Source organism: Phyllostomus hastatus, unplaced genomic scaffold (genome assembly GCF_019186645.2).
Source record: "Phyllostomus hastatus isolate PE091 unplaced genomic scaffold, TTU_PhHast_1.1 phas_contig_402, whole genome shotgun sequence".
NCBI classification, from domain to species: Eukaryota; Metazoa; Chordata; class Mammalia; order Chiroptera; family Phyllostomidae; genus Phyllostomus; species Phyllostomus hastatus.
In genome coordinates, this window is record NW_025333873.1 from 4,789,768 (window position 1) to 4,805,631 (window position 15,864).

The window sequence follows — 15,864 nt, forward strand, 5'->3', positions numbered from 1 at the left end:
TTTAGACTGGGGCTAAGCTGGCTGAGCAGTCACAGGGGAAACTGAGTCACAGCACAGAGGAGGCCCTTTCACACACCTCCCTGGTCCCCACCGCGCTGGCCCAGGGTCAGCGCGGCTCTGCAGAGGGGTCCCTCTTTACTGGCCTTTTATTTCAGCTTGAAGTTCCTCTTTTTTTTTTTTAATCAAACTGCTTTTTCTAATTATAAAATAACACAAGCAGATTATAGAAAAGTATAAAGAAGATTTACCCCTACTGTAACCACTCCTCAATAACCATTACTGGCCTTTCAGTATCTTACCTACATTCTGCATGTGATATATCGCAGAATTAAGAAGCTTTGACATGTATAATACGCACTTTCTCCCATGACATTTTATCGTAAGTGTTGTTCTGTATCATTAACTCTTCATAGCACGTGTGACGTAGTGTCATAAGAACCTTCTGAACGGGTCCCCTGTTGGTCATGTAAGTTGTTGCTACACTCTTTGCTACTGTAACAGTACTACGAGGGACATCGCTGGATAAAAGGTTTTACGACATTTCAAGTCATTGCCACGAGTGGAATCGCTGGATCAAAGCTGAGGAATGAAGGCTCCCGGAGCTGCCAAATTCCTCTCCCAGCGCCGGCGCACGAGCTGCGGGCGCGTGCCAGCCTCACTGCCGTGCGTCGGCCCCGGGATCTCATTTCAGCATCTGCTCTAATTTTATGGCTCAGGAAATTCCTCCCATCTTGCAGCCACTTCAGTTTGGATCTGTCTGAGGATCAGTGGAGCTGAGCAGTTTTCCCAAATGCGCAGTTGCCACTCGCATCCTCAGCTTCAGTTTGAAGTGTGGTTAGCAGGGTGCTCCCTGGTCCTCACCCAGTGGCCGTACCCGGGTGGTGAGAGGGCCTGCAGCACCGGGGGCCTTGGCCCAGGACCGGCCCGGGCTGCTGACGATGGATAAGGATTCCCCAGGGAACCCTCAGCTGCTCTGACTCTGACCCCCGAGTCAAGCCCCTGAGCCAGAGGCTGCCCGGACCAGGGAAGGAAGTAACCGGAATAGTATCTCCCTAACCATCCTGGGCTCTGGGTCAGCAGTGCTCCCGGATGCACTGCAGACTAGATCCCTAACACGCTGGACTCACGTGCCACCCCAGGCAGTCTGGCTGGTGAGAAAGCAGGCCCAGTGGGTGGGAATTTTCTTCCCAGGGCTTCCTCGTACATGAGAGTGAGTTAAGTTCCCCTTTGCCTTCGGACTCCCCAGAGTCCCTTCCACACATGTACACAGTTCATTCCATGACACCCAGAGCCGGCTGACCCTTTCAGAGTCAATTCAGAAAGACCAGACCTGGGGGACAGGAACCCTCTCACTGCTCCTTGTCGTGGGCTCAGTGCAGGCCTGCACGTACAAGTGGCTCGGATGTCTCTGAGCCCCAGGGGACGGCACACAGACACACACACACACCTATTTTAGGGACCCGAGGGTGGTTCTTGGAGAGGCGCTCTGGGCCCTGCAAAGGCTGAGAATGACAGGGGGGACCTCTGGGAAAAGAGGCTGCGGTTATGAGACGGAGACAACAAGAGGTAGGGAGAGGGCCCATGCCAGGACCTCGGCCCCCACGGGCCCTCCTTGCATGGATGGCAAGCGCCAGGCTGTGGGTGCAAAGGGCACCGCCCGGTTGCCAGGAGCAAACCTGAGCAATGCTCCCCTCCGACGTTCTGCACGCTCCCAACACTGTCAGAATGCGGCACTGGCCATGCCTGCTTCTGCACCTCTGCTCCTACCACTGTGGGCTGTGTGAGTGTGTGTGAGTGCGCAGCTGTGTGTGTGAGTGTATGCACGGATGCACGAGTGTGTGTGATCACGCGAATGATTGTGTGTGAGTGTGTGACGGCATGAGTGTGTGTGTGCAGGGTGGCATGGGAAGCGTCCCCTCCACCCCCGCTCCTGAAAGCTTGGCATCGCCTGAGAGGTCGCTACCTGTTACTGCATCACCTGGGTACAGCCCGGCACCTTCCCCCACACCCACTTCTGGGCAGGCCCCACCTGCTGCGGGCCCCTCTGCCTCTTCATAGCCAGTTGGGAATGAGGTGGCTACTGCAGGGGCCAACACTGGGGAGAGGACAAGGGGCTCCTTCCTTCCATGGCCCCCACTGGCCTCCTCGTGTGCACTGCCCAGGGGGCCCACAACTGGTTCAGGGGAAGGGAGACTGGGGACCGGCCTTGGAGTCACTCGTCAGCCAAAGGCTTGGAAGCCTTGGGAACCAGCAACCCCGGGGGATGGAGGGGTTCACTCCTTGTTTTTCTGATCCAGACCGTCAGCTGTGGCAAGCAAGCTGTTGCTAGGGGTGCACGGGGCTCCCTAACCCTGCCGTTGTTGCCCAGAACTCGGGGCCCCTCAGAGGTGCTGAGGCATCAGCTGAGTTCCAGGACAAGCCCCTGGAGAACTGGTCTACTGTGTAGTAGACCGGTTCTTCTCCAGCTCCCCCTGCAGCTTCCGTGAAAGGACAGCCAAGCACCTCTCCCTCCTTCCTTCCCCTTTCGAATGCAGTCTCCAGTTCGCACGGCAGTGACCTACTTCTAACCCTCTTGGACCCTGTGGTTCCAAGGACGTTGCTTGCCACACAACACCTGTGCTTCATCAGCCCGATGCCGGGTCCTGCTCTACCTGCCCGTGTCGGCACGCGTTCATGTAACTCTTTGTGACTTTATTTCACGGGTTTTATTTCTGTGTGGATCCGTGTGTTATCGTGAGTTAAGTATTTTTTCTTGTTTGATATGCACATGTAAATATATTCTGTAATTCAAGATATTTATCTGAAAACACGCATCCATCCATTCATTCACGCACTGAACAAGGATCGACTGAGTCCCTGCTGCTCCCCGGCCACTGCTTTAGCCCTTGGGAGACATCAGCGAACAAACAACGGTGCCTGCCCTCGCAGAGCTCACATTCTGGTGGGGGGCGGGGCAGACAATGGACACGAAATGCAGTCAGTTATGAAACGTGTTTGAAGAGGACGCAGGCCGCGGGTGGGGGAGGGGACGGAGCAGGGTGCGGGAAAAGGGGGTGGTGAGTGCGGATGTTCAGGGTAGGGCATCATGGACAAGGGGACCGTGGGCCCGAGGCCGGGCCTCCCGCCACTCACTTGGTCTTGATTTCCAAGTCGTCGTGGCTGGAGTGGCACATCTCGCTGAAGCGGGACACGAAGAAGTCGTAGCTCCGGTGATAGGAGGGCGTGTCCTCCTCGATGTTGGCGAACTTCACAAACTGCCCAGAAGGAGAGGGAGGGGAATGCACGTGAGCGGTGGCCTGCTGTGCTCCTCACCTTTGAGCCCTGGGACTCTGCATCCCCAGCACCCACCCCCCCCCACACCTCCATGTTAAAGCCAGGGGGGCAGCACGTCTGGGCAGCCCCGAGTCCCGGACTGGCGGTGGCCCGCCTCCCAGAGCGCACTGGTTCCAAATCCTGCTCACAGTTCCCGTCTACACAAGGAGACTGGGACCGGGGCCTCCTCACCCTTCCCTGCTGGATGGGAGAGCAGAGGAAGGCAGAGAGTATAGGGAAGGGGACCCATGGAACTCTGGCTTCCTGTCATGTGCAGGGCTGCACCGAGGACAGACACGGGCTGTGAGGAATGACACCCAACCAGAGACAAAGCCCTCACTCGTCAGAGCACGCTGCCCTACCCTGGAATGCATTCTGGGAAGCAAGGACAACTCTGAAATTCGATGAAAAAGTGTAGTCACATTTGATTGTTCAAAATTGGGGTAAGTCTTTAAGTTTGACTCTTCGTTTCACTAAGTCTTGCCCGGCACTCCCAGCCGCAAGTGCCTCCTGCCGTCACCACGCACGTGTCTCAGGTCTAAGCGGGGACTTAGTCTCAACCCAGTCCCACAAGGAGAACTGTGGACTAAGGGGAGTCAAATTACTAAAACATTAAATATAATTCTCATAGGTTATTTCATTTGTTGTTATTAATTTCATAGTGCAAACAACTCTAAAAAGATTAGACTTAAAAGGTATCCTCCATTATTCTGACTTTTATTATTCAATTGCTACAGACATTTTTGTGAGTTCAAAAAGGATGTACGATTGAGATTGTTCTAGTAGCAATTCCAGTGTGTGTGTGTGTGTGTGTGTGTGTGTGTGTGTGGTTTCCACAGCACCAACACGCAATGCTCCAGACTCCAGCTGGTGCCTCAGAATTCAACTCCGTGCTGACGTTATTTATGAGAGATCGCATCAGACCCATGGTTAAGGGTTCGATCCCATAAGACTGCCCCCCTTCAGACTCCAGCGGCAAGTCCGGGTTGAACCCTGTGCTTCTGACTGACCAGCTATGGGTGGGAGGTTCCTGCAGCCCCCTCCTTGGGTTTGAGGTATTTGCTAGAGTGGCTCCCAGTACCCAGAGAAGCATTTTAGTTACTAGATGGCCAGCCGATTACAAAAGGGCGTGTGTAACGCAGGACCAGCCAGATGGAAGAGACGCAGAAGAAGAGCCACGTGGGAGGGGTGTGGCACTTCCATGCCCCCTCCAAGAACGCTCACTCTCCGCCTGTCCGCCCGGTCAGTAACCCAGAGGCTCTCCGCGCCCCAACCTTCTGGCTTCCACGGCGGCCTCACCACCCAGGCAGGATCACTTAAATCCTTGGCTACTGGGGGGTGAGCCCATTCTCCTGCCCCTCCCCACTCCCTGCAGGTTGTGAATGGGTGGGGCGGGGGCACTGAAATGTCCAGCCCTCCAGACCCGGGGTTGGGTCTCCTCCAAAAGTCACCTCATTAAAACAAACCCCGTTGGGGTGGAAAAGGGATTGTCAGGAATAACAAGACACCCGTTTCACCTCTAGGGTGCCTGTCCCTGAAGAAGCTTCAAGGGTTTTAGGAGCTCTGTGCCAGAAACGGGGACTCAGACCAAACACACATTTCTGACTACAAACCGCAGTATCACAGCTGTCACAAACTGACGTGGTCAGTGCACTCCCACAGCATTCAGTGTCAATCGTCCATCTGCTTTCCTATTCAACTACTTAAAAGTTGTTCATAAGTGTTTTTTCTGGATGAAATTAGCAATTTCCACAAGCATCATTACTTATTGTCGTGGTTTTTTTTCTTCTTGCAGTAACACGTACACATTTATTTTCTGCTGACTGATAACAATCTCAGCGTGCGAAGCTGATCAGGTGATCTTTCCTTCCAAGACGCATCTGAAATGCCAGCGTACATTTGCAAGCAAACATCCCGATACCAGCAACAAACCCCAGTGATGGGGCTGGCACCACCAAGGCGGCTGTGAGAGGAGGTCCAGTGGGTTCCATGCGACCACGAGACCATGGGTCAGACGCAGGCTGGGGAGCAGTTCTAGACACGGCAGTGCGGTCCGCCTTCGGCTCTGTGACCTTCGTGAGGCCCCAAAGGCTCGGACGCAGACCTAGGCTGACACCAAGGCTGAAGCTAAGTTTGTCTCAAGCTAAATTTGGGTGCGCTGCTGCCCTTGACCGTGGACAGGATGTTCCCGGGCTGCACTCCCCGCAGTGGCAGCCTGGCTCAGGCCGGCGGTCTGTGCACCCAGAGGGGACGTGCAGCTACAAGGGTTTCTGACCACAGGTCTGCGCTGACTGGTGCTGTGGCCTTCGAGTGGGACATGCGAGCTCTCTTACACTTTGGTTTTCCCATTTATAAACCGAGCAGCCCCCTCTTCATTCACTGACCTTCTGGGTTTTGTTTTTTTCACTTGTACCAGATTTCCTCCACATACGATGAGGCAGCTTCAAATAAGACGGACTACTTGTGCAGATGCAAAAGTGCACACATTTGGGACTCGTTAAAATAAGACTGAAAATAAAAAAAGAGGCCACCAATAAAGAGGAGAAGCCGTCCAACCAAGACTTTGCCCCTGACATTTTGTGACAGCAGGGACTCCATGCACGTCAGGAGAATGAATGACCCAAGTTCATGTTCACTGGTTTGGGGGTTTACAGGCTGACAGTAATGAAAGTTCAGAAGCTTCTGTGTAGCAGGTGCTGCCTTAAGCATTTTACATACATCATCTCTTTTATTTCCCAAAATGACTCAAAGCCAGAGAGCTATTACTGTTACTCTCATCTTACAAGGAGACCAAGACCCACAAACATTTAGTAACCTGCGCAGGGTCCTGCTGGGGTAGCCCCGGTCCACCCCGCTGGAGCCTCCACCGCAGGCTTCCGCAGCCAGAGCTCCGCCCTGAAACCCTCTCCCGGCTTTTGGGCCCGCCGGCGGCTTCCTCTAGTGCCTCTGGCCGAGTGACTCGAGTCAGCAGCTTGAACGGTGAGGGACAGTGGATGTTGTCAGGGAACGACGAGCAGAGGATGGGGGAGTGACCAGGGGTGACCTTTGCTTACTCTTATGAAGGGGGCTGGGGGAGTGAGGAGGGTGGGGGAGCGAGGACGCTGCTCTCCAGACACTACGGCCCAGCAGAGCCAAGGGGGCTTGGGAAGCGCTCACGTTCCTGCCACCAGCTGGACAAGCTGGGCCCGCCTGGGACAAGGGCTAGGCATTCACCTCTTAGCAAAGTCCTGGGAAATGCTGGTGGCCGGTCCAGTGGTCCGACGCCCACTTTTGAGAGACAGCAGAGGATCGCTGGTGGGCAGCCTGGCCTCCTCTCTTCCTCTCCAGCCCCCTCCCCACACCCTGATGCTGCTCCGAATTCACCCCGTTTCTGTGCTGTGTGCCCTCACACCCCCTTTCACTTTCAGCTCTGACTTTCCTCACAGTGCGGTGGAGCCATGAGCAGGACTGTGGCTGGTCAGGGGGCGTGGCCTGGTGGCATGGGCTTGGGCCACTGTCTGTTCTGTCCGGGCTGCTATGACCAACCCTATCCCCGCCTCCCACCCCCCACCCGCTGTAAGGGTAGAACTGAGATTCCAATCGATTTTAAAATTGGAAAGTTCAGTGACAGCCACAAGGGGTGTGACAGGCGTGGGGGGCCCTTTGCCTTTTTAAGCTCAGCCAGTAGATGTGGGAATGCCCTGAGGCGGCCGGGAGGGAGAAAGCTTGAGCAGTTTGTTGGGAAAACGCAGGGAAGCTCGTCCTTGGTAGTGGAGGTCAGTCAAGGCCAAGGCCGGAGAGACGACCACCTCCTTTGAACCGGAGGGCTGTGGGCTTGAACCAAGGGCTGGAAGGACGGCCCCGCCCTGACTCCTCTGTCTCTGGGGCCCAGCGCTGCCTGGGAGGCTGCGGCCTCGGGGCTCAGGCTGTGGACCAGCCCGTTCCCACGCCCACCAGGACTCTCGTTCTGCTACGGAGCCTGGTAATGAGCTTGCACTTGGTGCCACTCAGAGGGTGTGTGCCCCGTTTGTTACAGTGTGGGCGGCACCGTGTGAGCTAATAAAATAGGCGCCTTTTTGGTACGAGGGCCTCCGAGCATCCTCGGAAACCCTGGGTTTGACGGCCTGGCAGGAGGAGCTTCCCTTCTCCGAGCCTGAAGGAGGGACCGGACAGACGCACCAGCCCCGATGGCCTTGGCCTGCGGGGACCCCGTGGGGGATGCCCCTAAAGAGCCCACCCAAAGCTGTTCCCGCGTCTTCCAGGGGCTGCCAGGAGGGGGCCAAACAGCAACGCTGGCGGTCATGGCTCAGAGGGTGAGACCGGGGTGCTTCTCGGGGGAGCTCTGGCCCAGGGGCCACCCCCGCTGGGGAAGGACGCCACTGGGGAAGCGTGTGCAGCTGGGGCGGAGACTGGAAGCTGTTGCAGTGGGTAAAGGTTTCACTCCCCGAGACAGGCGGCACAGGGTCAGGGTTATGACCTCACTTCCAAATCCCGGCGCCTCCACCTATTAGGAGGCTGACCTGGGTCCAGGGACCCGGGCTCCCTGGGCCTCAGTCTCCCATCTGTACCACGGGGCTCCTGAGAGCAGCGGCTGCCTTGTAGACTCGGTGTGGCCAGCCCCTCCCAGTTAACAGCTGCAGCCTACCCCCCCAGCTGCACACCCCGCCCCCCACCAAACCAGGGCGTTTCTGGCTTGTGGTCAACACTCCATGAGTCTTCACCGGCCTGCTTACCAGTGCACCGCTCACTATTTTTTGACAAGCAGGAACTATCTGTCTGTTTCACCCCTACCATTGCCGTTCACACCTTACAAGTGGCTTTTATAAATGGCTACTTGCCTAAACGATGAGCTTGTGAAATAATAAAGTTGGTTTCCTTTTAAAAAAAAAATAGATGTTACCATGATATGAAAGGTCTCCATAGCAACGAACTGAAAATCCCGAACACGTGACACTTCAAAGGCCATGAGCACGGCCAGGGCCACCCTTTCAAGATCAAAGTTGCGGCCCTTCATAGGCCCCAAAGGGTGCCCAGCTTGCTGGGGCGGGTGGCCAGCGCTCTGGTGCAGGCGGGAAGGAGCCACAATGGTGTGAACAGTGAGAGGGACCAAGGGCCTGGGTCAACAGAGAGAGAAGTTCCAGATATTGACACTGCAAAGCCAGCTCTCCCCGGGCCTGGGACGCTGAAGCTGAGCTGGCCAACCTCGCTTTGGCGCTGGCTGAGCCGCCCCAGGCCCTTCCTCCCACAGACAGGCGTTCTGAGCCTCGCAGCTCCCCGCTGTCAACAACAGAACCACGGTTTCAAATGCCGGGCAGAGGGAGAACGCCGACCCTCCCCTGTCCGGGGCTGCAGGCCTCTTTGCCGTGTTTACCTACATCAGGAGGCACGGAACCGCATTTTCGCTTCCCTAAGCAATTCTAGGAGGCCCGCTGGTCCCCAGCAGGGCTGATTTCTGCACCGGGGTCGGAGGTGGTAGCATTTCCACTTTCTAGATGACAGTTTAAAACACAAGAGAGGACGAGACTGTCCGTGGGTGGCATGTACGCGTGCGAAGAGGATGGAACCAACCTCGGGGACCACAGACCCTTCAGGGGCACAGAGAGGAAGAGAACCACCGAGAGGAACTGCATCGGTTTCCTGTTGCTGCTGCAACGAATGACCACAGTCCTGTGGCTGAAAGCAGCACCAGTTCATCATCTTACGGTTCTGAGATCAGGAGCCCTACACGCGTCTGCGGGGTGCGCCTTCCGGGGGCTCCTGGGAGCATCGGTGTTCTTCACTTTCCTAGCTCCCAGCGGCCACCGACGCCCTCGGGCCCACAGTCCCTTCCTCCACCCTCCAGGGCAGCAGGCGAGCGAGCACCTTCCACGCTCTCTCCCTCCACCCCTCGGATTCCACCGCCACGTCCCCTGTCTGCCTCCGATCCTCTGGCCCCTCTTACAAAGATCTTTGTCACTGTGTCGGGCCCACCTGGACCATCCAGGATAATCTCCCCGTCTCGGGATCCTTCGCTCGATCACACCTACAAAGTCCTTTTTATTGTAGAAGGTAATATTCACAGATTCCAGGGATTAGAACGTGCACACCCTTGAGGCACCATTACCCAGCCAGCCACGGAAACCAAGAAAAATGAGCCAGGTGGGAAGAGCCAGTACGAAGGAGGTGCAATCGACAGAGAGAGATGTCACCGCGAGTGGGGGTGGGGTGGGGTGGTGGTGGTTATTTGCGCGGTTGCACAGATTCCAGGCTGCAAGGACAAAAACGTGCTTCTCCAACAGAGCGATCCCAAGTCACCCTCCTAACCCAGGACCACACTTAGCATCTGTGAAAGCGGGACACCAGACACGGGCGTTCTTGTTGTGATGCTCAGTGTCATACCCAGCGTCCCCATGAAGTAATGTGGCAAAAGCCTTGAGCTGGATCCAACCAAGCCATCAGAGCTAATTCCACTTTGCAGGAAGTACAGGAGACAGGGGACAAAACAAATGACACCGCAAGGAAGTAACAGACAAACCTGGAATGTGGGGCCGCTACAAAGCAAATGACCCGGTCTCTTCCACAGGTCAATGTTGTGAGAAACTAGGGAGGCCAGGAGAGGGGCTGGGACTGAGAGATGTAAGAGACACAGAAAACAAAGTAAATGCATGATCCGTATTGAATCCTGACTGGGAAGAGAGCAATGAAAAGACAATGTGGGGACTATTGGGAAAATTTGCATTGGGACTAAATATTTTTTTAAATCAGGGAATGATAGTTTGGTTAGGTGAGCTAAAGGTATTCTGTGGCTATGTAGGACATAACATTTTGACTTTTTTCTTGTTTATTTATTTTTATACTGGAAGATACTTGAACTTATGTTTGAACTCAGGGAAGGAACCAGAGAAAGGAAAAGGGTGGAGACATGGAGAGACAATGGATATAGGACAAGAGAAGGAAAGAAAAGGAAAGAAAAGGAAGGAAGGAAGGAAGAAAAGAAGAAAGGAAGGAAGGAAGGAAGGGAGGGAAGGAGGGAGGGAAGGAGGGAGGGAAGGAGGGAGGGAGGGAGGGAAGAAGGGAAGGAAGGAGGGAAGGAAGGAAGGGAGGGAGGGAGGGAGGGAGGAAGGGAGGGAAGGAAGGGAGGGAGGAAGGGAGGGAAGGAATAGAGGGAAGGGAGGGAGGGAAGGAAGGAGGGAAGGGAGGGAGGGAGGGAAGGGGGCAAGAAAGAAAGGATGGAGAAGGGAACCCTGCACACGGGTAAGACTGCAATGAGTCAGTGGTCCCCAAATCTGCTGCTAGTGCCACCAGGGAAACGAAACCCAAACTCCCAGGTGCCCCCTCCAGAGACGCTGCCTAGCAGGCATGGCTGAGACCTGGGAACCTACAGGTCCCCAAAGCTCCCCAGGACACTCGGTCATGGGCCAGGTGGGGGGCCTTGAAGGGGGATGGGCTTCCAAAGACACTCTGCAGGGGAGGAAATTTGTTCCGAGCGGGTCCAGGCAGCAACACCAGGACTGGGGGAGAAGCTCCAGGAGGCCGAGGTGGCTCAGGGTGAACGTGACCACAGGGAGGCGGGTGCCAGGGCTGGGCTGGAGGGACAGGGCCCCACCCTGGGCACGGCCCAGTGAGGCGAGAACACCACCACAGGCTGACACATGCCCAGGAGTCGCCTCTGACGCCAGCACCCCCGCTGTGGGGCACAGATGCGCTGTTGGGCCTCCTCGGGCCCCCGTTTCCGGGTGGAAAAATCCAGCACAGTGGGGGTGGTAGGTAAGCTCTCCTTTTCTTTTCCTTTTCTTTCTGTCTTTCTTTCTTTTTCCCCCTCTTTCCTTGTTTCCTTTCAACTTCCTGGCAGGAAAACGCTTTATCCGAAAGAAACGTTGCACGCTTCCACACAGGGTCTTCCTGTTCCTCCCCCTGCAGCAGCCTCCGCCCTGCTGCCTCCAGTCCCCCAGGAGAACCAGGTGAAACGCCTAGGCTCGACTCTCTGAGATTCCATCAAGCACTCGCATGCTGGCAGTTCTGAAATGATGAGGAGCGAAAGAATGTCCTCGGGCAGGTCCAAGAAGCTTCCAGCCTGGAGAGCTGGGAAGAGCACCCAGACGAGAGACGTCGCTAGCAACGGCTGCCTCCGAAGCTGGACTCGGAGTCTGCCGCAAGCGTTTGACTTGACGTACTTATATTCCCTTGTCCTCACGTAACCCTCACAGTCCGTAGTCCAGATCATTAGTCAAACTCGCTGCCTTGCTGATGCAATGATTCCCTGTGATGGGGATCTAGCAATTTGCAGGGCCCGGCACTGTCAAGCCTATAGTTAACAAGACGCCCACCCAGGGCTAGGATTTGCCGTGGGGAAAGCAAGAGCGGGTGGCCACCTGCTTCTGTGTCCCACCCCCGCCACCCCCGCCGTGGGGACACGCCCTCTAGATGTCTGGTTTATTTTCCATTCAGATGTTGTCTTCTAGACCATAGTTATCTGAAACAGGACAAGTAAAACAGCATCTGGAGCTGTTGCCAGGGCAACCTGACAAAAGACTCCACCCTCGGCTCCTGTACTTGTAATTTGTCAAAGGCAGCCCAAGAGGGAGGAAAGAGAAGGGCGTCGGTTGTGACTTCAGTTGTGACTTCGGTCTTAGAAAGGAAAGTCGGGAGACTGCTTTCTGGTGGCATCAGCTCATGCAGAACAGAAAAGCAGCTGTGACCCGTGCCATGGAAATTCAGAAAAGTCAGCAGGGGAATGCTAAGGGGGGAACCCTTAAACGTTTTGTTGTGGGGGTGATCTCTGTAAAAGAGCTGCCTATCAGAGCTGTTAACGCCAAGCTGCCTGCAGACCGAGCTGAAAATACGCCCTGAAGGGGAGCTAAGGGGAAGGGCGAGAAATCGCGGAAGTTCTCGACTCTGCAGCACTCGGTACTTGAGTAGGTAGGGACGGCCGTGTGACGCCGGGAGTCCTGGGCACATCTGATGGCTCAGCCCCCTCAAACCCTCACCTCCCGGCAGCAGTCACGGCTTCGAGACCGGCATTCTAGAGCCTGGACAGTTCGCTCCGCCCGTGGAACCCACGAGAGGACTGAGGCCCGTGCAAGATACCGCACTCCTGCTCACCTGGCCAGGTTCGGGCAGAGCTAAGTCAGGAGCCTGCATTGCCACTTCCCGGTGATCTTTGCACTTACTGGCACCTCTGGCCTGCGGATGGCAGTGTATTCCAGTTCTGCACGGGGCACGACCCCGGTTAGGTTTCAAAGCAGGCCCCGTGGAGCAAGGGGCCGGGCCATGAGGGCACCAGGCGCCCCCTTCCATCCCTTCCCACCTGTTTTTCTCTCTCTTAGGGCCCCACTTAAAATTATTTAAGGGGAAAATATGCTGCTAAAAACAGTTCGAAGATCGTCAGTCTAAAGATAAATATTGATTACCTTGGATAACAGTGGTGGTTGTGAATATAGGAGAACCCTGAATCATGCGCTTTAATATGGTGAAATTTATTTTTAAAATGTATTTTACCTATGATATAGTTATATAAATTATAATATAGGAATCAAATATTTACATTCAAATAAAAACTACATGCACCCTTAGTCACACTAAAGGGGGCACTAGGACAAGCGCTGAGTTGCACTCAGGGTCGGAAACCAAACAGGAATGGATCCGAACGCTGGCCCAGAGGCCCCGCCCCTGGCCCCCCGGCCCTCGCGCGGCTGCTCACCGAGTTGGTGCCGAGGATCTGCAGGTTGGGCTTCTCCGACTCCAGCAGCTTGGCCACCATCTTGAGGAAGCTCTCCACGAACAGGTTGATGCTCTGGCAGTGGCAGGCCATGAGCAGCTGGTCCAGCGCCTCCATGGCGATGCACACGGACCTGGGGAGACAGCACCCACGTGTCACTCAGCCGCGCTCGTGCCACGTGACGGGGCAGTGACTTCCAGGCAGCGTCCGGGAAAGGGGGCCTGTCTACGAGCTGTCGATGGCCAGATGCCATTCTGTCGAGCGCAGCCCAGCATGGAGGACCGGAGCTGGCAGAGCACCTCATGGCCAGCTCCTCCGGCCCCGCACTTCACCGCTGACGACCGTGAGAACAGACGAAGGTCCCATTTCATGAGGAAATACAAGCACAAGGACTGGTGCCCAGAAGAGCAAACTCTGTCCCCAAAGCCAGTGAGACAGGAGTCACTTGGCCCCGGTCAAGAAGTGGGTGTTGAGCACGCACTGAGGAAAAGCTCTGACCTAGGCAGTGCCGGGGGTGTGAGGACGAAGAAGTCCTGCAAGTTAAAGAGCCTAGAGGCTGGTGATGAGGTAAGCACAGAGCTACCTCCTCCACAGGGAAAATAAGAAATGCTGCGAGAACATCAGTATGGCATCCCACGGGGGCTCCAGAGCAGGGAACAGATTGGTCAGGGTGGGAGGCAGTGGAGAACTTCGTGAGCAGAGTGTATGAAGAATCTGTGATGGGCCTGAACCAGCCAACTGCAAAGGTTAAGCAACATAAAGTTTGCAGGTTTTGTATTTGGAGATCTCAGAAGTTCTACGACGATCAACGCCAACAATATGGTTGATGGCATTACCATGTTTGGGTGATCCTGACCTTACCTAGGGAGCATCTTTATCTCGGGGAGGATAAGAGAGACATAGAATTCAAGTGCTTGTCACCCTAAAGGAAGGTGGTCTGTGTCAATGCTAACCCCCTAGCTAATCGATTCTTCTAATGTCTAAAACCTGAGTGAATACCTTCAGCGCTAGGAATGTGCAACAGCCGACAGTGAATAGCTTACCAGTTAAGTCAGCCCATCCTGCTTTTTGACAACCAAATTAAACCCTCTTTAGTCCTGGCTGGTGTGGCTCAGTAGGCTGGAACATCATTCTGTAAATCGAAAGGTTGTGAGTTTGATTCCCGGTCACGGTGTGAGTCCCGGTGAGGTTGCGGGTTTGTTCCCCAATAGGGCGCGTACAAGAAGCAATGGATCGATGTTTCTCTCTCACATCAACATTTCTCTCTCTCTCTCTCTTCCTCCCTTCCCTGCTCTCCAAAGTCAATAATCATGCTCAAAAAAATCCCCCCTTCTTTATTATTTCAAGCAAATCCTAACAGCTTCTATACCCATTCATCACAATTCGACTTTCAGGAGCAGCGAGAAAGAGGGCTGCACCTCCTCCTACCTGCCAGCCCTTCGGCCACTTGAAACAAACAGTCTCATTCTTCTTGTTCTTCTGTTCTCCGTGCTGAACGCACCAGTCCTTCCCAATCCAGCCTTCACGGGACAACCTCCAGTTACCCCGGTGGTCGTTGTCTTCCTCAATGCCGCTCTTGCATCCCAAGAAAACATGCCAGGAATCCAACACCCACTGAGAGCCAGGAGGGCACGTGGAAGCTCACCCCAACATTCGCCCCATGAGAGTGGCGAAGCGGGTGCCTGCTCAGGGGAGGAAGTGGGTGAAAGACACTCCCCGGCTTCCAAAGGGTTTGCATTGCGGAGAAAACGAGGTAGACATTCATCTTTGTAAGGAGGCTAGCTTTTAACTTCTAATGAAGAGGCTGCTGCAAGTGCGCCAGAAATTATTTTGGTTTCAAGCTTTATAATTTTCTTTATGAAGTTAGGTTTCTAGGGCGGAATGCTAGAGGTCACCCCTGGAATCCCTTTCCCCTCCTTCCCATAGTCATCTAGAGTTTTAGCTGAGTTTGCGGCTGCTCACGAGGGGCCTTTCCCAGTCTCTCTCGCTGCTGGGCGAGGCCACCGGACCGACACGCTGCCACGGAAGTGAGGGGGAGTGGGTGGACCAGTGTCAGCATCACTTGCTAAAAAGACAGGATTGTCCTCCATGTCCTCACTGTCCCTCCTCCTGCCGGTTGCGAAGTAGTGACAACTGGACACCCAGAGATGAAAGCCCCCGGATGGCCTCATGGTGCGGAGCCCACAGACCCAGCGTGGACTATTACATGAGGGAGAGAAAAACCACTTGCGTATTGCTGGAGCCGCGGTGTTTCTGAGTCTCTTTATGCCCTGAATCTCACGAGTACCTGACCATCGGGTCAGGAGCTGGATGGTGCGCACAGAGGTGAGTCCTGAGCAATCCGCAGCAAACCAAGTGACCGACGTCATAGGGAAGAGAAGAGGTGAGAGTTGAAACGATTCTCTCCTGCCAGAGCGGAGCGCTCCACAAGCCTTCATGGACTCAGGGTGTGGGCTTGGGTGCCCATCACAGGGGGGTGAGCTCCTACCTGTCGAGCCAAACCATGTGGCAAAGAGAAGTACTTCCCCATACAGAGAAAACGCAGAGGAGGCCAAGTGAACGGAGAACTCCCAAACCTAACTGAGGTGCGAAGGGTCTGGTTAATACCCCTAAGTCAAAAACAAGTAGCAAAAGACCCCTCTTACGATTATGGTAGAGCGCTCACCACAGGCTTTTAAGGCGTTAAAGCCACCCGTCACTTTAGAGTCAGGTCCAGATGCTGTATGTATTCGAAAGGCTGGACTCAAAGATTTGTTCTTTCTGTTGCAGTCCAAATCAAATCCACCTGCGAACGTCAGGCAACTATTGAAAAATCCCTGATTGGCTAGTCTTTGTCTTCTTAAAGTGTTTTTTTCCTTTATTAATTCTCAAGAGAG

General features: G+C 54.8%; 1 protein-coding gene across 4 annotated transcripts in view; it reads right to left on the reverse strand.

The window, feature by feature from the left end:
- The window catches only part of EFR3B (EFR3 homolog B), a 75,973-nt gene that overhangs the window by 21,233 nt on the left and 38,876 nt on the right, over positions 1–15,864 (reverse strand). For all 4 annotated transcript variants that reach the window (XM_045844527.1, XM_045844526.1, XM_045844525.1 and 1 more), the window contains exons 4-5: positions 12,971–13,121; positions 3,133–3,254 (exon numbers count right to left, since the gene is read on the reverse strand). In XM_045844527.1, the coding sequence (XP_045700483.1) occupies positions 3,133–3,254; positions 12,971–13,121 (273 nt within the window). The remainder of the gene's footprint in view (positions 1–3,132; positions 3,255–12,970; positions 13,122–15,864) is intronic.